We start from the raw sequence: 21,173 nt of genomic DNA, 5'->3' as shown, positions 1-21,173 counted from the left end.
GAATCCTGGCTTATGCACATGGGTCCCTCTGGTCCTCTGTGTGGGCGTGCTTCTTCCTTCTCAAATACTCTGGCCTGGCTTTCCAACTATTCCAAGGCTTTGCTCCCAAGGCCAACACAGAGTATGAAGGGGTGGGGAGGGGCCAGGAGGGATGCCTTCTGTGCCTCTCTGGGGTTCGAAGGAGGTGCCCCTTCCTCTCTGAAGGCAGGTCCCTCAGGCCAAGCAGGGAACCCTGGGAGTAGGGTCCAGCCATGGCCCACACAGCACAGTGAACCCCGCCAAAGTGCAATGGGCTGTACTGCCAGGATAAGAAGCCTGTCAAGCAGTCCATCCATCATGAAGACTGCTTTGGGTCTGAGGACTGGGCGCAATTGACTCTCTGATCTTGCTGGGGTCTTTGTGCTCTCCTTAAAAGGCCTTCAGCTGTTGAAGGAACAAAAGCCAGGACTTTGGGACTTTGGCGAGGGGAGGAGGAATTAAAATGGTAAAGTAGACTTTTGACCACACGAGGGGGAGGTCAGGCTTTCAAAGCTCTTTTGAGAAAGGGAAGTTGTTGCCTTTTTGAGCAAGTTTGTTCCAGAGTTGTCCTCCAGCTCCCGAAGGTGGCCCTGCTGGTCACTACCATGGCCATCCTCTGCCCTCAACCAGAAGCCAGGCTGCTGACCAATGGCAAGTTTTGTTTCTCAGCTAACAAGACCCTTCTCCTGTGGCCTACTTTGGGGCCCAGAAGGCTACACCCTCCCTTGAGCCTCCTTTCATTTGACCATGACCCACATGGCTGGGCCAACAATTTCTCAGGACGCATTAGGAGCTGAGGCCCAGCTCCCTTAGCCATCCTGTTCTTTGGACCAGTCTCATAGCAGTCTGTGGCAGCCTGGTCTTCAAGTGTCTCTGGCTTTATAGGCTGGACCTACTGTTGGTCTCTGTTAGTGTAGCACGTGAGAGCCACAAGGTCACCCTGGGCCCTGAGTCATTCCAGGAGGCCTCCTCCTCAGCCTCAGGGGTCTGGGGAAGAACTCTTGGGGAATTTCTCACTAACGTGTGAACACCTGCACCATCCTGGGCCTCTGCTCGGTCCTGCCTTTTGAAGTGGTTTGTTTAGAGACACCCCTCCCATGTTCTCCCATCGTATGACTTGTGGCCTCACTAGCAGAGACAGACAGAATCCTGGCGTGGATGAGTTCTGCAAGTCTGCCTCACTACCACATTAATGTCTGTCTGTCTGTTTTTCTATTTCCTTCCTTCCTTCCTTCCTTCCTTCCTTCCTTCCTTCCTTCCTTCCTTCGTTCCTTCCTTCCTTCCTTCCTTCCTTCCTTCCTTCGTTCCTTCCTTCCTTCCTTCCTTCCTTCCTTCCTTCCCTCCTTCCTTCGTTCCTTCCTTCCTTCCTTCCCTCCTTCCTTCCTTCCCTCCTTCCCTCCCTCCTTCCTTCCTTCCTTCCCTCCTTCCCTCCCTCCTTCCTTCCTTCGTTCCTTCCTTCCTTCCTTCCCTCCTTCCTTCCTTCCCTCCTTCCCTCCCTCCTTCCTTCCTTCCTTCCCTCCTTCCCTCCCTCCTTCCTTCCTTCCTTCCTTCCTTCCTTCCTTCCTTCCTTCCTTCCTTCCTTCCTTCCTTCCTTCCTTCCTTCCTTCCTTCCTTCCTTTCTTTCTTCCCATCTCTTCCCTTCCATCTTAGAATCAATACTGTATATCAGTTCCAAAGCAAAAGAACAATAAAGGCTTGGCAATGAGGGTTAAGTGATTTGTCCAGGGTCACACAACTAGGGAATAGCCAAGGGCAGATTGGAACCCAGGTCCACCTTGCTCTTAATTGCCACATTGATTTCTTAGGGTTTCATCTCATAAATAGCAACAAGGATGAAAGCTTTGCTTTTCTATCCCCAGTGCCTGGCACCAAGGATGCCCTTTTTAAATGCTTGTCCAGTGCCTAGATAGGTGATATGGCATGTAGTAAATTGGGTTCATAAATTGGCTTTGAGGAGGGAGCAGGGACCGCTGAGCACTGTGAGGGAGGAAGAGGAGGGGTTGGCTTCTTGTAGGAAGGAGTTGCCAGAGTTGAATGTTGATGGGATCTAGGTTTTGGAGAGCTTTGTATGTAAGCTCCCTGAGGGCAGGACCTTCTGTCTTCACCTTGGTCCTCTGAGTGCTGCTTGAGCAGAGGCCTTACACTTGGGTAAAGTGGCTGGGCCAGCCTAGGGCTGTCCTGGGCAGCTCTTGGGCCCCAGGTGGCCCTACCAGAGCTTGGGTTTGACTTGGAAGAGCCTGCCAGGGCTCAGGGTAATCTGGAGAGCCTGCAGGGAAGGCTCTTGGCCTGGCCCTGGAAGGTGCCTGTGAAAATGCGTCTGGAGGAGAGGAACAGGGTCTCTGAGCGGCCTACAGCTGCAGACTGCTTAGCCAAGACCCCTTACGTTCTCAGTGCTATTTGATGGGCCTTTGGTGGCCTTAGGGAATGAAGGCTCTGGGATCTCTAGTACAAGGACACACCCCACATCCTCACAGGAATATTTAAGGCACTGCTTTCTCTAGGTAAAAATGGTTCTTGGGAGAGGAGTAGCTAGATTGCTCAGTGGATAGAGAGAGCCAGGCCTAGAGACAGGAGGTCCTGGGTTCCAATCTGGCTTCAGACACTTCCTAGCTGTGTGACCCTGGGCAAGTCACTTGACCCCCATTGCCTAACCCTTACCGCTCTTCTGCCTTGGAACCAACACATAGTATTGACTCCAAGACGGAAGGTTAGAAAAAAACTGGAAGTAGTACACAGTAATACTTTTAAGACTGAAGGTCAGGATTTTTCTTAAATGGTGCTGCAGTCCTTTGAGCTGTTTTAGAGAGTTGCCTTCCCAAGAGAGAAGGTAGGTGAGTGTAGTTTGAGGGGGTGATAATTAAACTCTTGAACACGTGAGGAAGAAGTCAAGCTTTGGAAACCAGTCAGTGTTGGCAGAGATATGTTGGGTGATTGTCCTGCCCTTGTCACCGGACTGCCTTTGTCTTCCCTTGGTTCATCTTTATGGCCTCAGCACTTGACATAGGAATTCAGAGGGTCAGGTCTCCTGGCTGAGATCAGAGCGCCCGATTTCTAAACCAAAGGGCCATGGAGCGTCTGTCTGAGTAAACTTGAAAAGGCAGGAGAGGCCATGTGCTATTAACTGATGTCTTGCTGAGAGTTAGCATTCCCTTCAGGACTGAACTGGGACTTTCTTTCCGAACGTTATTCTGCAAAGGGCCCGGGGATATTTTAGTGGCCTGCTCTGGGCTCCATGGCCCAGAGAAACCGGCCACTGTCTAATTCTGACTTCCAGGACTCCTGGCCCTCTTAGACTCCCATCCCCACCACAGCCGCCCATCACCCTCCTCCCACCCCTGGGCTCTGGCCAATTCTGGCTTATTCAGGGGCAGGTCCTCTGTGCCCAGGCTGCCCATCGTTCCGCAGGTGCCATCGCTTGCTGTGGTTTGGCCTTCCTCCTCCTGCTGTTTCTTCTTAATCATTACCAGGGGCAGGACTAGGGACAGAAAAGAAACACAATCCAAGCCTTCATTTCACTCTCCAGCAACACTGGAGAAGGAGTTGGCTTGGTGGGGGCCGCCCAAGTTGACGCCATTAGTTCAAAGGAGCTTTGAGAACCATCTATGGATTTCGATTGTCTCTGCTCTCTGTGTGGCCCGTTATCCTGAAATTGGTCATTATGTGCTATTAAAAAAAACAACAGTGTGCAAAAGGCCAGCCTTTGGAGCTCTGAATCCCTCTGTTGAAAAGGCAGCCCAGCTATTAGAGCCCATTACGTCCTCAGGGATGTGAAAATGTTTGGTGCTTGTTGCTTAGTTATTTGGACAATTTTCCACCTTGTCCCCATGGACACCTCTGCTGTTGGGTTTTTTTGCCAGATGGTTTCCACAAAGTGGTCGCAGTGGACAGTGGGGTGGCTGCCCCAGAGAAGACCATGACAATTGAGTTCCAGCACTCGTTCTTCAAACAAGGAGAACCAAACCTTCTGGAGAACATCAAGCGCAAGGTACAGAGCCCTTGTTTCCATGGCCATATATTGTGGTAGTGATGGGTGGGATCTGGGATGCTGGCCCTTGGGATCCTCTGTCAGGAGACTTCTTTTTCAGCTCTGGACGACCCTCCACACTTCTGATCTCCATCCCTCAGGTCACACAGCCCCACCAATCCTCCCGGCTACAAGATAGTCCCTAACGTCTTGGGAAGTGGGCAGAAGGGCCTGAAAGCTCAGGGGCCCACATGTGCTTTAGAGTCTGTACCTTGTCTCTCCAGATTCCCAGAGCCACTTGTCAGCCAAGACTGGCAACAGAATAACCAGCCTCATTTCCCCACTTTTTCAGATAGGGTGTTAATCTGAGACATCTCTTGATATTTTCAACAGTGCACATGGATGCACTGGTCCTTGACCAGAATGAACTAGGTAGCCCAGCAGACCCAGGAAACTGGAATGCTGTGTTAATTAGACTAGCTCATGTCTGGCCAAGACCATGGCATCTCTGGTCATTGAGGGATGTCTCCTGTTGTCAGTTGGGAGAAGGAAGCCAGGGTTCAGGAGGAAGGTTGGTCTACACAGGTTGTACATAGTGGCCCTTCCTGCGGAGACTTTGTGGTTCTTTGGAGGAAAGGAGCAATGGCTAGCCAACTTTGGGCCCAGTCAGATATTTCATATCCTGTGAGTTCCATCTTCAGTGGGGTGGAGGTAACTGAATTCCAGCACTGATCACCTGCTGCCTCTTTGAAGCCTGGGGGATGGATAAGGGAGGAATGGCCAACTTTGCCTTCTCCCTCTAGTATGGAACCAGCTTGAGAGAGCTTGGCTGCTTCCCATTGTGAGCACCTAAGGGAACAACTTGCTGCTCCCCAAAGAGGTTTCGGGGGCAGTCCAGGGGGCAGTCCATCAGATGCGGAAGTCACTTGGGATTCCATCATGCTCTTTCTCCCATCACAAACACTCATTTGGCCCTGATCACCCATCACCTACGCTTGCCTCCCCACTGTGTGCACAGCACTGGAGTGAAAGAGCCACAGGAGAGAGACCCAGTCTGGATAAGGCCTGCTTAATGTTCCTTGAGGGTCTGAGTGCACCCAGTAGCACTCACATATTTTTCCATGACTGAAATGACAATAATGCCTCCTTGCAGCACATGTTCTGATCACAGCGGCACAGGCCTTGGGTTTGAATCTTGACTGCTACTTTCTAAATTCTGTGTGGAATGAGGGTATTTGATTCTATGACCTCCAGGGCTCTAAACCCTAGAATCCTGCCTGATTCTCGCAAGGCTTCTCTAAGCAGAAAACAGCAGAGAGGTACAGCCTTCTCCCCATTTTCTCTGATGAGGAGATAGGCTCACACAGATGAAATCAGTTAAAGAACCAAAATGCCCACCCAGCTCTTCTGACTGCCTTCAGCTCAGCTTTCCCTCTGGAAGAGGCAATGGGTTCGGACAGCCACAGGTTCAAGGCCTGCCCCTAACACAGACTAGCTTTGGGCCCCTCAGGGCTGAGCATTGGCCTTCTCCTTGCCCCTGGGCAGCTCTCTTAGGTGCTTCTTACAGAGGGCCAAGTGGGTATAACAGGAGTCTCCCCCACCCCACCAGGGACTGGCCCCAGTGACTTGACCACAGTACCAAAGCCCCATGGGCCTTCAGCTGGCCAGACTCTTTTAAAGATGCACTCACTCCTTTGGGTGCTCCTTGCCCTCCTGTTAGCTTGTGCAACTCATGCTTGACGTGGGCATCTCTAGCTTCTAGCACAGTGCTGGGCACATGGCAGGGCTCTGAGCACCAGGCCCTTTCATGCTGCTGGTTCCCAGCTTTCTCCCCAGAGCTCCCATCACTCGGGCCTTGTCTGACTGCTCCAGCCCACGCTTGTTTCTCTTAGTGACTCAGCATAATGTGTAAATGAGGGTACACAGAGGCGGTTAAGTATGCTGTGTTTTTTACACAGTAGCTCCCTTTTTCCCTGGGTTATTATTGCTGTGGGGGTCCGAGGGAAGGAGTCCACTTGAAGATTTCTGTGAAATCGGCGGGGCTAATGCAGCTGGCAGTTCTGCCCGCCGTGCAGGCTGGCTCACGCAGGCAGGTGGTGGTGTTCTCATGAAGACAAAAGTGCCGGCTCTCCCCTGGTGCCACTTTGGGCAGGGCACTGCCCCCTCAGAACCTAGGGGTGCTTCAGCTGTTAAATTGGGCTACTTTTGCTTTGTAAACATTGAAGTGCTTAGTAAACACGAACTGCAATTTGGGTTTGTACTCGGCCTGCAGGAAATGTCCTAGGAACTTAGCAGGCACAAGACAAACCAAGGTGTCAAGGGGAGGCATTGTGATGGAGGCAGGCCAAGGGCCAGATGGGGAGCTCCTTTACTGCTTGAACTTGGAGAAGTCGCTTCACCTGTTGAGCTCTCAGTTTCCCCCTCTTGAAAATGAGGAGAAACAACTAGATTGGCGAAGCAACCAACACTCAGGGCCTGCTGTGGACCAGCCACTGCGCTGAACAATAGGCAAAGGCAGAAAGAAGTAATCCCTGCTCCCGAGCCAGGAGGAACTGACATTCTTTCAGGGGGTTAGCCTGCACATAGATAAACATAAGGGGAATCAACAGAAGACCAGGGGAAGGGTGGGGGGCACCAGCAATTGGATGGAGAGGAGAGATGAAAGGCTTGCTTTGTCCATTAATCTCTGTGCCTTCCAGATCCTAAATTCTCTGGGCCAAAAATTGAACCACCAGGAGTATATGATGTCTGTTAGCCCTGGGCTGGACCCTACTGCTCAGTTGACTATCAGAAAGCCAAAGACGGGGCACTAGGTGAGGGGACAGAGTGTGATCTCAGGCAGGACAGCTTCTCTCTGATTCCAGGCCAAAGGTGCGAAATCCATGGATGTGTTCCTTAGTTTCTGCTCTCCATCTAAACAATGGCCTGTGGTCTGCCCAGGGCCAAAGCTCTCCGGAGGTTCCGTGTTCCTGAGCCCTAGATCTTTTTTTCTCATGAGCTTCTGGCTGTCTAGCTGTCCCCAGCATCTTTTTGTATCTGTGATGTGAAGTTTTTTGAACCCAAGTATAAAACTACACTTATCCCTCTTGAATTTATCTTAGTGACTTCACTCCAGTGGGCCAGCTGGCCAGGATCTTTTAGACTGTCATCCAGTGTTGGCTTTCACTCTCAGTTCTGTGTCACCCGCACGTTTGACGAGCATGCCAGTCAGCCCTTTATCTAAATCATTTCTAAAAGGCCAATTGGCACAGGGCAGAACACAAGATCCCTGGGACCCACCACTGGGGACATCCTTCCAATTTGGCATCAAACCATTCATGACTCTTTGACTTTGATATTCCCCAGACCAGCTACCAATTCTCTGGTTTCATCCATTTGTCTTCTCACCTGTCTCACATCACTCTATCCCATCTTTTGCACAAGAAAAGTTTGACCTACTCTAGCAAATAATGCCCTAACATCTAAGGCCCTCTCTATGGCACTCCCCCATACCACTTTGTAGTGGCTCTGTCAGAAAAGAATCAGACCCTCTTGGCATTGGCCTGCACCAGGTGAGAAACCAAGCTGGCTCTCTTGCCTCTCACTGCCTCTGTCTCTCTCTGATTGCTAACTGTCCCCTTTCAGAGTTTGGCCAGGAATCTATGCTATGTTAAGCTCACTGGCCTGTAGTTTCTTGTCTTGGTTTTCTTCTATGTTGTGAAAATCGGGTCACCAGGAGTGCCTTTCTGCAGTCCCATTCTCCATGATCTATCTTTGTCAAGTGACTTGAAGTCATCAAAGGCAGCCAGGTGCTTTATTGTTATCTTCATCCTTGATCTTAACCATCAACCCCCCACCGGTCATTTTTATTCTTGTCCTTTCCAGTGCACAGATCAATCTTGGCAGAGAAACCATAAGCAAAACAAGAATCATACAGCTCTGTCTTCCCCATGAATGAGTTCCCATCCCATCAATCCAAAGGAGGGCTTCAGTCTTTCTTTGATCCTCCTCCTTTTGCTGGCCTTAGTTTTCCTTGTCTATTTCTATTCATCCTGAGTGCTAGCATTCCTGACATTATTCCTCGGTTCTGTATGCTTGGTGAGTTTCCTTTGAATCCACCTTGGTCTCTTTGGACAAATGCCCCTTTCCTTCTCATTGGAATGGGTTCCCCTTGTGTCTTCAGATTTTTATTCTTGAGCATCCTTCATCCTTCCTGGGCTGACTTCTCTTGAAACCTTTCACTATATGGAATCTTACCCACCCTTCCTTTGAAGTCTGTTCTCCCCAAATTTTAGGTGCATGCCAGACTGTTTCTGGCTCCTCCTTCTTAAGTTTCAAACTCTAATACAGTGAAAATATCTTTTCTGGGTCCCCTTCATTTTAGCTTCACAATCAGTTTCTGCCTTTTGAGAATTCATACCCAAAATAGATTTCCCCTTTTTGTTCCTCTACTTTTTGAAGCGTGAAATTACTGTTAAGGTAAGGCAAGACATATTAGCCGCCCTGCTTTTGGCAGACAGAACTCCAGCAGTTGTCTGGATAATTGAAGCCACTTCTCTTCCTCTTGCCCCCATCACTATTCTATCCCTCTTCTATTCCAGCCTTGTGATCCACTTCCCAAGTTTCATCCATTTCTTCTCACTGTCCAGGTGGGATCTAGTATGTGTCAATGACAACCAAAAAAGCCACTTCTATTTCTCTTTTGATTGATCATCACTCAATGGTTTTTCCTCATGCTTTTTTTCCTGTTCTGGCTCTTGGACTTCTTCATATGACTAGAGCTTCTTTACCCTTTTATCGAACCTGTTTCTTTTAAATGAAGTGGTATACCCATCCAGAGCCACATTATGGCTATGTCATACCTTTGTGGGTAGACCTGTTAGGCTGTGGGGCGGATTACTGGCTCCATTCTTGGTAGTTTAGCTCCTGTGAACCTCTGAGTGTTGGCTCTGTTCTTCATCTTGTTATATTATAGCTGCATTCTCAGATCTGGAACTTGATGGATAGATCAGTTTTCTCCTTCCCTCTTTTTAATTTTATATGTAAATAATGACAATGGTAACAACAATAATAAAGATGGTGATGATAGTGAAAGGACAACCTGGCATAGGGGATAGAGCCAGCAAGGCCTGTTTTGAAGTCCTACCTCTGATGCAAACTAGCCACGTGACTGACCTTGGGCAGATCTTGGAACCTCTTAGGGCCCCAGGCTGGCCACTCTCTAAGATTTTCAGTCACAGGCCAGGTGCCCATATACATTGGTGGAGGCAATCCCAGGCTCAGGTGCTCTCCCTCCTGGTGATACTAGTAGCTCCCATTTCAATAGCAGTTGACTTGTAGGGCACAAGAGACCTGTGAGATTAGTAGCATGTGTTTTATTATCCAGGCTCCTTTACATGACCCATGTGAATGTCAGAGTCCACACTGGAACTCACTGTCCTACTGCACGGCCTCTTGGCTCACTTTGGAATTGCAGGTGTGCCCATATTAACATCATTAGTTCATTTTTCCTACAACGTGGTGTTGCGTACATTATGGAAGCTATGGAAGCTTGGGAGCAGCTATGCATTTCTATGTGTGTGGTTGGCCAGAAGAAGTTACAGTGACCTCTACAGCCTGGACTGGTGACTGAGGACACCTTTGGGGGTGATGTGCGGGCCTGGATGGGTGGAACCTGAGTGTGCTTGGTTGTGGTATAACTATAAGCATCCCCTTTCGGTTTTAGGTGCCATCTGGAAAAATGGAGGATCTCAAAGGGTCTTCTGATGACCTGCAGAAAGCTCTCGCTGAACTACAGGAGGTCAGAGAGCAGCAGGTCGGTGTGGACAACAAGCTGGCGAGCATGAAGAGGTAGGTGTAGATCCAGGTAGCAGGGGCCCTGCCCATCAAAGTACAAGGTTGGAACATGGAGGCTGCCCCTTCCATTCCCTGACTCTCCCATCTTCTCCCCCTGCCTTGTATCATGTGCTAGATTTAGACAGCATCAGGAGCCGGACCTTCCAGGCCCAGCTTTGCCCTGCTATAGCTTTGTGACCTTGGATGAGTCACCTGACCTCTCTGAGCCTCAGCTTCTCCATCTGTGAAATGGGTATACTATACTTATAGAATTGTCATGAGTGGAACTCGGGAAACACGAGGGAACTGTAGAAATGAAAGTTGCTACTGGTCTTACCTTATTTCCCACCATGTGTTATGACTATCCAGAGAGGGAGGAGGCAATGAGGAAATCTATAGAGGAAGAACTCTATTATTAAAAAAAAGAATCTGGTTGGGCTCAGAAGACAAGGGTTCTCATTTCAGATTGTGCTATGGAGTCACTGGACCAGGTTGGGCAAGTGTCTTGCCTTCTCTGCTCTTCCCTTTTCTGTTCAGTAAAATGAGGGTCTCAAGAGTAGCTGGTCTCTGAAGTCCCTCCCAGATTTTGTGCTGAGAAGTCCAGGTGCCTGGGATCCGAGCTGGCCATCACAACTCCAAGGAACATTTGCCGTTGGGTTGAAGAAGTAGCATGTTGGAAAGAGTGCTGGTCTTGGAGTCAGGAAATACTTGGGTTCAGATCTCCACCTCCAACATTTACTGTCTGTGTGACGATAGGGAATGCCCAGTATTTTTCGGAGCTTCATTTTCCTTATCTGTAAAAAGGGCCACTCCACTCCTTCTCTTTAGCGACCCCTGCATGCTGGCTTCAGACCCCACCACTTGACTGAACCTATCTTGCCAAGTCTCCAATGATCCATCTTGAGCCTTCTGGGCACCACTCTGGCCTTCTGGCTCGTCTCCTCTCTGGATGGATGTGATATCCCTTGTTCTTGGTGCTTCTCAGTCTCTTTAGTGGATCATCATTTGGTCTTTCAACATGTTCTCTCTTGGTAATCCCAACTTTGTCACATAAGCTTTAATCTCTTTAGATCCATCTGTCCTCTCCCTACCTCCCCCCCCCCCATCTGCATTATATCACAGACTTCTTGCTGGTCATCTCTATCTTTTCTGCAGAAACTAACTCTTCTTCCCAACTTCCCTATTTTTGTCAAGGGTGCCACCATTCCCCTTGGTTCCCAGGCTTACAACCTAGGAGGCAATCTGAATTCTCGCCCCTCACCCCCAGATTTATCCACCTGGTTACCAAGTCTCGAACTCTCCTCTCTTGACCCTTCCCCCTAGTCTTGTCCTCAACATCTCTTAACTGGATTATTGCAGTGGCTTCCCAATTGGCTTCCCTGTTTCCAACTCTTGTGATTTCTTTCTTTACAACATCTCCCTTGCAAAGCCACCGCCCTGGTTGACGCTCACATCACCTCTCACTTGAATTATGGAAATGGTGTTTTTAATTACGTTTTTATTTTTTTAATCAAACCTCCTCTCCCTCGATCTCCACCCATCACCTCTCTGAAGGTAGGGCAGTGTAGTATGCTTCTTCATGAACCCTCTGGAATCCTGGGTAGTCATTGCACCAATCAGAGTTCCTAAGCTTTTTAAAGTTGCTTGTCTTTCTAGACAATTGTTCTCTGGGTTCTGCTCACTTCCTTTTGCTTCAGTTCATTCAAGTCTTCCCATGCTTTTCTGAAACCCTGTCCTTCATCATCTCTTTTGGTACTGGAGTACCCCATCACATTCATATACCATACATAACTTGTTCAGCCATTCCCCACAGTTTCCAATTCTTTGCCACTACTAAAATAGCTGCTAGAAATATTGTTGTACATCTGAATCCCTTTTCTCCTTCTTTGATCTCTTGGGGCTTCAGACTTCATGTTGGCATCCCTGACCGAGTCCCACGGCATGCACTGCTTAGCTACTTTTTGGACCTACTTCCAAAGGGCTTTCCTGAATGACTGGCCCAGCTCACATTCTACTCAAGGGCCATTAATAGATCTGCTTTTCCGCTGCCCCTCCAGGATTTGGCCTTTTCCTCACTGACATGATGGGTGTGAGATGATCCCTCACAGTTGCTTTAATTTGCAATTTTGATTGTATGGCTAGTTTGGGTTTCTTCTCTTGAGAATGGTCTCTTCAGATCCTTTGACCATTTATCACTTGAGGGATGTCCTTATTCTTATACCTTTAAATTAGTTCCCTTACAAATTAGATCTTTATCAGAACAACTTGTCACCTAGCTTCCCCCTCCCACAATAGCCTTTTGATTGTTTTTCCTGACTGTAGACTCTTCTCTCCCCTATCTGTTGTCCTCAGGGCATATTGCTATATTGATATTCCTACGCTGTAGGTCTGCCCAGGTGTCACATGTATGTTCCCCTCCAGCGTGGGGAGCTTCAGTAACTCCCAGTGGCCTAGAGGGTGAAATTCAAATTCGTCTTTTTGGCACAACTAACCCCACCTTTCACAGTCGGCGGTTAGGCTGGCTTTCTTTTTGCTTTGCTTTTCTTCTTTTGAAGAGGGTCAGCTACAGAGAGCAAACTGGCAAATAAGCGATAAGACTACCCCCTCCCAAATCCCGTTTACAGATGGAGAGGATTGGTCTTCTTCTTTTTCAGTTGTGTTTTTTGCATATTACGTGTCGATACAATTTTTAATACTTGTTTTCTGACATTTCGCCATCCATGTGCCCTCCCTGTTCCCCAAGAAGACAGGTAATAGAATCGAGGTTGGATCTCTGTTATCATACACTAGTGTCGGACTCCCTTTCGTCATGTTGTCAGACAAGACACATATCGCTTACACTCGAGGAAGGTTCATGGAGGCAATAATATGAAGAATGGGACCTGGCCACCTCTTTCTACCGAGTATTTTCTTTGTAAGCTGCATACCCTACCAGGCTAATGGCTTCAGTCCATTGGGTTGTTTTCCTCATAGCCCCAGGCTCTGTTTCTAGACTGACTTCCCATGACTCCTGTTTATGGCTGTCTCTATTCTGGCCAAACTGATCTGTTTGCCCTTTCCTGGACGTGACAGCCCATCTCTCCTCCTTCCTTATCTTCCTCTCTCGGAGCCTTTGATCTCCTTCATTCTGGCCTCAGCTCAGATTGCTGCCTTCTGGAAGAGAATGCACCTGGGCCCTCCCAACTGTCCCCACTGAAATTACTTGGTAGTGACTTGATAGTCTGGATCTCCTCCTGTGCTTTCAGATGGTTTTCCTCATAGATTCTAAGATCCTCAAAGGCAGGGACTGCTTGGGTTTGGCTCTTGGATTGCTGCACGGTGCCCACCCAGCACACGAGAGTTAGTTGAATAACAGCTGTCTATTGTTCCTGACTTCACAGGGGAGTTGTGAGAAGCCATTGAGACCTGGCCTGTGAAGTGCTTTCCACACCTAAGACTGCCTAGTCCGTGGCCCCTATTCTCCCTGATGCCCGAAGTCCATGGGAGAGGCTGGTGTCTGGGCCTGGGGAGCTTTTGCTTGGGTTCTCAGCTATCTCCTGGGTATTTATAGATCCTTCCTTCTCTGACGCCTGAGTCCCAGCTGGCCCTTGGCATGCCAGCCAACATTCTAGGATTTCAGAGGGCCAGCTGACAGAGGGAGGCAACTCCTCTTCCCTCTACCCATGAGACTCTTTCATTAGTGGCGGGCCTCTGTGCTTTGGGGAGTTTGAGGAAAGCATGCCTATGCTTCCCTCATTTCTGAGACTCCCAAATATTTACAAGTCCAACCCCTTTCATCTCTAGAGAGGAAACTGAGAGAAGGGGTAGCCCATCTCAGAAAGGGGGAAGACATTTGTCCAATGTCACTCAGACAGACAGACTTTGTGACCACAATATCCCTTTTTTCCACTCCTCTGAATGGGAAGAGAATCTTGGTCTTCTTGGTCTTAGAAAATATTTCCTGGAAAGCTCTTCTCTTAAGAAGCAAAGATTATCATGGATCCTCTATCCCAGTCACCTATCCAGAAGACCAAAGGGAACTAAATGTGAATGGCTATTTGAGGATTTTTGTAGTTGACGTGGACCATGGCAAATCCCTACACACAACACTCCTGTCTGATCCCCCCAAGGGAGCGTGTTTATGATGGGGAGGATAGGGAGAAGGCCTACTCCAACTTGTAGACAAGGAGATTAGACAGGATTCCAGTTGAAGTCAAGCTGCAGCTTTTGGAGTGCCCAGGCACAATGTCCTTGGCATCAGCTGGGGCAGGAGCAGGTATCCTGCCCATGGCACCCATCCATCTTTGCCTGAGGTGCCAGCCAGCTTTCCATCCCAAGGCTCAGCTTCCTCCTGGCCCTTTTCACTTTGGGGGTCTGTTGTATGTTACAGGACTAATAAAGCTCTCTGGAAGAAAGTGGCCAACCTAAGAAAGAAGCACAGCCAACAGCAGCAGCTGTTATCCAAGGTAGCAGTTGTCCTTTGCAGGCTTCTCCTTTGTGCTCTTCTCTAAACTGATGTGATTTAGGGCAGAAAACACTCAGCAGCAGCCAGCTTTTGGCCTCTCGTTTTATGGGTTGGGTTGCCCCAATCAAAGCTCTTCTTCTTCCCTTCATCTGTCTGTCCCTCACTCTTTCCCTCCCCTCGGTAGCCTGCCAACTGAGAGTGAGCCCCCAGGTGCTTACTCAGTCACGTTGGGCCCAGGAACATCAGTTCACTGTCACAGGGGCCGTGCCAGAGGTCTTTCCAGAAGGGTTGAATCTGCTCAAATCTTGGGCCCTTGGGCTGCCATCAAATTGTCATCGTCTGAAGACGAGGAGAATGAGACCTGCTTCAGAATCTTTGTGCGAATGAAGCATGGGGTGCTGATTGAAATATACTTTGTGTTCTCAGATCTTCCAGGTCATACTTGGTTTGATGAGAGGAAACTACATTGTGGGCGTCAAGAGAAAAAGGTGAAATTACTGGTCCCGAGTATTCTCTCTGTAACTGGCCATAATTTCCCCAATAGCCTTAAGCCTCAGCCTTTCAAAATGTATCTCTTAGCTTTCAGTTTAGAGCATTTAGTCAGACCACACATCCATCCTGTGCTTTGTGGGTGGGAAATGGTACCTCCCAAGAGAGCTGGCGAGGCCCTTGTTGAGCTCCTGGCTGTGGCAGCACATGGTATGAGAAAGTGGTACTAGATGGGTTAGTGGGTTAATGGCAAGCTGTCTTGGGGCAGCCGGATCACAAGGGTAGCCCTGGTGGCTGGCATTCAGTTTGTCCCGAAGGATACCCTTGGCCCGGAGTTCGCCTAAGGAGTGCCCAGACACCCTATGCCTTTCTCTTGAAGGATGATGGAGAAGCTTCATGGGGTAGTAGGAAGAGGGCTTGGCTGAAGTTGAGAGCCCTCAAGTCGTTTTCCAGCTTTTGGAGCCTGTGTTCTTCTGCGCCCGTGGGGATCGTGGCGCTTGTACCATCTACCTACCTACCTCACAGGGTTGTTGTGAGGAAAGTGCTTCGTAAGCATTTGTTGTTATAACGATAATATTCTTTCTGAAACTGCCTCTCTCCTACCCTGCCCCAACATCCTCTTATACCAGATCAGAGCCCCAGAGGCTGTCCTGGACCCGTCCTGGGGATGCTTTTAGAACTGTTGTCCTCTTTCCCATCCCCAAGTTCTAAGGCTTCCCCAACCCACCCTGTATCCCTCAGTTCTAGACCTGACCTGTGGTGTCCCATGTTGATGGGCTTGCTTGTGTTGGCCTTGAAAGGAGAGGGCATTCCCTACAGAGCACCCTGACACCTGGTACCATGCCAAAGGCTTTATTCTTCAAACCAAGGCAACAAGCTTTGATTAAGCACCGACCATGTGGAAGGCGTTGGTATGATAACCACCGCAAGGAGGCAGAGAAATAAGGCTCAGACCGTACTCGAACAACGATAACTGTGAGATGAGCACAATGGTGGTGGTGGGGTCCTAGCCAGACACCCTGAGAGGGGGAAAGGGAGAGGGCTCCCTCTTGTCGAGGGAGGGGAGGCAAAGACCTCACCCTGAAAGATGGGGCTTTGGGGGGAACTTGGGGAGCATTGTTTGCACCCAAAGGAGAGCATTGATCTTCCCTAAGGGTCATGGTAGGGCCTGCAAAAAACTTTGCAAGGTGCTTTCTTCACAATAACCCCAAAAGGGAATACAACCACTTTCCCATTTCACCGATGAGAGGAAATCCTGGCTCTGAGAGATCCAGGGTTGGTCTCTTGACTCCCAACACTGGCCCCCTTTGAGCTGGGAGATGTTGCCTCTCCCATGAAGGAGACTCGTGTGAGACAAGGCTGGAAAAAGGAGGTTCAAGACAGACTGGGGGGCTGGTCCTCCAGACTGACTAAAGCAATGAAAGATGACTTCTGTGAACAAAGCCTCGGTGCTCCTGGCCACTCCCAATATCAGAATTGATTAAACCCCAGGACCTTAAAAAAGGAATCCAATCCTTGTAGTGTCATACCATAGAATTTTAATCAACTCTTCCATAAGGTTGTTCCTGAACAGAGACTCAAAAATCCTCTCTAGTCAGGGCCAGGATCACGAGCTCAAGCTCCCAGAGTCTGTGTGCCCAACACTGGGATTCTTATCACTAATTGTGCCTGGAAATGGGGTGTCATTGCAGGTCATTGCCAGATGCGTCTGGTTCCCCGCCTTCGAAGCTCAGCTGCCAGTGTGCCCCGATCCCCGTGGAGAGTGGGGAAGCTGTGAGTTTGATGGAGAAAGTGATGGTGGGGAGGGGGGTTTGAGGTGCCACTGAATTCTTCAGTCCCTTTTGTATCTCTCTGTTCCCCTGCTCTTGAGGGGGAACAGATCACATCGGAGCTGTGGAAAAGCAGATGTTGAAATAAGATGGGCTATTAATCCTCAGTTCCTCTGCACATTGCTTCTGTTTAGGAGGATGTGCTAGACTCTGGTCCTTCAGTTGACAATGACTCCAGTGCGATCATGATTCAAGATGTCACCAGTTCTGTGGATGATGGCCTCATTGGGCTTGTTACTCCATTATCTCCATCTCAAACTCTGAATTTAATTGGATCTCCATCTTTTTCTGGAGAACCGTCAGACCTCCTTGAAGGGTAAGTGTGCAAATTTCCTCTTTGTCTCTCCTTTGGGATTTTTGGTGAGAGAGATGACAGTCAGGACTGAGAATGAGAGGGCTGTGAGATTATCCAGTCCAAACAGAGGCCCAAAGAGGGGAAGGGACTTGCCCAAGGTCACACTGCTAATAAGTGCTTTGTGTGAGATGGGAACTCAGGTCTTCCTGATTCCAAATCCAATACTCTATTTACTACACTGGTCAGAGGGCCAAACTTGTTCTTAAGTTAGCATGTCAATAGAATATGGGCTTTTCACTCCTACCTCAGCTGGAGCCTACCCTGGTCTATCTATTAGAACACTGAACTTGGAGTTAGGGAAGGGAACTAGCATTTGTTAAGTGTCCATTGTGTACTAGGAACTATGCTAAGTGCTGTGCAAATATTGTGGGGTCAAGTTCTACCTCAGACACTTAACTATCTGGGTGACCCTGGTCAAGTCCCTTCTGTAGCCTGAGCCTCTGTTTTCTCATCTGGGAGGTGAGGGTAGCACCTACTTCCCAGGGCAGTTGTGAGGATCAACTGTGCTAATGTGTGAAAAGCCTGTTGCAAACTTAAGGCCCTGCTATTATTCTACCTTTTGTTAGTATATGAATTCAAGGATATAAGTTTCCCCCTGAGTACTGCTTTGGCTTCATCACATAGATTTTGAAAGGATGTCTCATCATTGTCATTTTCTTCAATGAAATTATTGTTTCTATGATTTGTTCTTTAACCGATTTTGGAGAATCGTATTGTTTAATTTCCAATTAATTGTTTATTTGGCTCTCCATGTACCCTTACTAATTATTATTTTTATTGCATTGTCATCTGAAAAGGTTGCATTTATTATTTCTGCTCTTTTGCACTTGTCTGCAATGTTTTTGTGCCCTAGTACATGGTCAGTCTTTGTGGATGTACCATGTGCTGCTGAAAAGGTGTATTCCTTTTTGTCCCTATTTATTTTTATCCATGTATCTATTAACTCTAATTTTTCTAAGATTTTTCACTTCTCTTACCTCTTTTTTATTTATTTTTTAGTTTGATTTATCTAATTCCGAAAGAGGAAAGTTCAGGTCTCCCATTAGTATAGTTTTTCTATCTATTGCATCCTTGAGATCCACCAGTTTCTGCTTTAGAAATTTGGGTGCGATGCCATTTGGTGTATGTATGTTGAGTACTGATATTTCCTCATTGTCTGTACTGCCTTTTATCAGGATATAATTACCTTCCCTATCTCTTTTGACTAGATGTATTTTTACTTTGGCTTTGTCAGATATCATGATTGTGACTCCTGCCTTCTTTTTCTCAGTTGATGCCCAATAGATTTTGCTCCATCTTCTTACTTTTGCCCTATATGTGGCTACTTTCTGCATGTGTGTTTCTTGTAGACAGCATATGGTAGGGTTTGGGATTCTAATCCACTCTGCTATTTGCTTGCATTTTATGGGTGAGTTCATTCCATTCACATTCAGAGTTATGATTACCAGCTGTGTATTTCCCAGCATTTTGATTTCCACTCCTAGTCCTGCCCTTTCTTCTTTACTATTTCCTTCTACACCAGTGTTTTGTTCTTAATCAGTCCCCCTAGTTCCCACCCTTATTTTACTTCCCTTTCTACCCCCTCCCTTCTTATTCCCCTCTTATTTTCTTTACAGTCTTTTTAAACTACCTCCCCACCCTCACCCTCCCTTGTATTGCTTCCCTCCCCACCAGTCCATTTGTTATCCTTCCACTTCTCTATAGGGTGAGAATCAATTCTCTGTCCCAATGTATTTGATTGTTCTTCCCTCTTTGAGTCAATTTCAATGCATGTAAGAATTAAGTATTTCCTGTCTCCAACCTCTTTACTCTTCCAGTGTATTGGTGTTCTCCCCCACTCCCATCATGCGTTTCTTTATGACATAAATTTACCCCATTTTATTTCTTTTTCCATTTCACTTAGTATTAACCTCTTTTTTACCTCTAGATCGATAGATAGATAGATAGATAGATAGATAGATTTGTGCATATATATATAGATATACACATATTTATGTCTTGTCCTTTCATCCTATACAGTTTGTCACTGTTCCCTTTAAGTGTAATTCTTCTAGCTGCCCAGGCGATCATAACAATTTTTAAGAGTTACCAGTGTCCTCTTTTCTTATAGGGATACATATCGTTTTAGCTTATTGGGTCCCTTAAAAAAGTTTGGTTGTTTTTGTTTTTGTTTTTCCCCCTCTTTCTTAATTACCTTTTGGTGATTCTCTTGAGTTCTGTGTTTGGGCATCACATTTTCTGTTCAGGTCTGCTCTTTTCTTCAGGAATGCTTGGAAGTCTTCTATTTTATTAAATGACCACACTTTCCCCTGCAAGAATATAGTCAGTTTTGCTGGGTACTTATTCTACCTTTTGAAGATCAGGGATCTCTTTAGAGAATATGTCATCCCCCCCAAGTAGCTGAAAAGCTTCCTAGCTCCTGCGTAAACCCTGGCTGATGGGGCCTCTGGCCTTCTGGAGGCTCGGCCTTGTGTGGGAGCCACAAAACCCACAGTAGACTTGGTGCCTTGCTGCCACTCTCAGTGAGGGGTGAGTCAAGCTGGACTCTGGTTCCCCAGATGGCTTCTGTGGGCCTCTTGGTTTCTAAATCTTTCTTCCATGCCCATAGGTTAAGGATGTTTTCACTTGATGGTCTCCAAGGGTCTGCTGGCTCTAGCACTGGGATTTCTCTTGACACACAGTCCCATGACCCTCTCACTCCAAGTTGAGTTCTCTTTCCCCTCCCTGCTACTTCCCAAGCTCAGGTGTTCCACTGAGACCCCAGGGTCCCCTCCCCACCAGGATGAGGCTCCCAAGCCATCTGGTGACCAGCCCCATCCATTTGTAGGCTGACCAGCCTGGGGGAGGCTCCCAGAGGGACAGCAGCCTTCACCCCAAGGCCAGCAGAGCCACATTCAGACAAGACACTTAACACCAACTGACTGGGCTGAACGATAATCTCATTTGCTCATCAGGGAAACAAAATGTTTCAAAGTAGCCCCAAAGCCTGACAGATGTCAGGCTTGTTCAAAGAATATCCCTAAATGAAGCCATTACAATGAGACGGAAACTTGGGCTGCCTGGTGAAGTCCCTAAAGTCTGTTGGCGAATGTGAGGTTCTGTGTAAACGCCAAAGAAAACAGGGATGTAAATAGGGTGGCCAGTGGCTGAAAAGCTGCTTTTTCCAGCTTGTCTGCATAAAGGGCCCTCTGTGGCAGGGAGGGCTGTTTGTGTAGGGCTCTCATCGGGCAGAAATAGGGCCTGGGGATGGGCGAGGCCTGGGTGGTCCAAGCACAGGCTGGCTGAGGAAGGAGGACATTCCAGCTTTTGGCCCGAGAAGAATCCTCAGGATGTTGGCAGTGGGCAGGAGGCACCGGGCAAGGGATGGGATTGTTTTAGGGGGTGGGGGAAGTTGGCAGGCACATGCCTTGGAGAAGCAGGGATGGGGGGGGGCGGAGAGATGGTTTGGTGTTTTCAGGAGAACTCTTTGGAGTAGGAGATTGTGGTGGGAAGGGGTGGAGGCAAGTCAGATATCGATGGCCTCCCTCAGTCTGGTGAGCTTTAGCTCCCACGCCACCTGTATCGGGAGATGTGTATTCTCAGCCTGCCTTTGACTGGCTTGGGGGGCCCCGAAGGAGTCGGCTCATCTCCCAGCTCAGCCTCAATGTCCTCCTGTGAGAAAAAGGGAAGAGGAAATATTCACTCGGCATTGGAAGCCTCACAGCCCTCAGGAAGGGGGAGCTAGGATTAGTGAAGGGTCTCTGTCTTGGTGCTGGCAGTTGGCAAAGGGTAACGGGAGGCAGGAAGGAAGGTGGGCTGTGCCCCACCCCGCCTTCTCCAGCCCTGACTGTCCACAGCCCCAGAGAGAGAGCAACAAGAACATCTAAGTGGAGTTCTAAGTTGGCTATTAAAATGTACTAGGAGATAATATAGTGAGTGATGGTTCTTAAGTGGGCCTGTCTGCAGATCCTGTTGGAGTAGCCCCAATTATCCACTTTGGGCCTTTGGGCAGCTCTGCTATACTGACAGCTCTCCAGACTAGCAAGTAAGAGAAGAGATGGAAAATCACGCTTACTTAGGCAACTTAATTAGCCTTGGAAAGTCCAACTTAATTAGCCTAGTGCAAAGGAACATTGGATCCTTTGGGAAAATTGGCCTCCGCCTCCACAGCTGTCTCCCCTTCCTCTCCCCCTCCCCGGCTGTACTTCAGCTTCTCAGCCTTTCTAGCTTCCCAGGGGGCAGGGGGCAGGAGGTTACCATAAGACAACTACCTCACTGACA

At 48.3% G+C, this 21,173-nt stretch overlaps 1 protein-coding gene and 1 long non-coding RNA gene across 2 annotated transcripts in view; both read left to right on the top strand.

Annotated features, from left to right (window-relative positions):
* The window catches only part of LOC103098571 (heat shock factor protein 3-like), a 65,890-nt gene that overhangs the window by 28,916 nt on the left and 15,801 nt on the right, over positions 1 to 21,173 (top strand). Inside the window, exons 3-6 of the mRNA XM_007506951.3 lie at positions 3,876 to 4,003; positions 9,687 to 9,811; positions 16,421 to 16,502; positions 16,693 to 16,874. Coding sequence (XP_007507013.2) covers positions 3,876 to 4,003; positions 9,687 to 9,811; positions 16,421 to 16,502; positions 16,693 to 16,874 — 517 coding nt within the window. The remainder of the gene's footprint in view (positions 1 to 3,875; positions 4,004 to 9,686; positions 9,812 to 16,420; positions 16,503 to 16,692; positions 16,875 to 21,173) is intronic.
* On the top strand, positions 9,818 to 15,616 carry LOC130456137 (uncharacterized). The gene is made up of 2 exons (XR_008914646.1): positions 9,818 to 14,241; positions 14,667 to 15,616. It is a non-coding gene; the product is annotated as an uncharacterized LOC130456137 (long non-coding RNA).

This window comes from Monodelphis domestica, chromosome X (assembly GCF_027887165.1).
Source record: "Monodelphis domestica isolate mMonDom1 chromosome X, mMonDom1.pri, whole genome shotgun sequence".
In the NCBI taxonomy this organism is placed as follows: domain Eukaryota; kingdom Metazoa; phylum Chordata; class Mammalia; order Didelphimorphia; family Didelphidae; genus Monodelphis; species Monodelphis domestica.
This window is presented reverse-complemented; position numbering and strand designations above follow the sequence as displayed.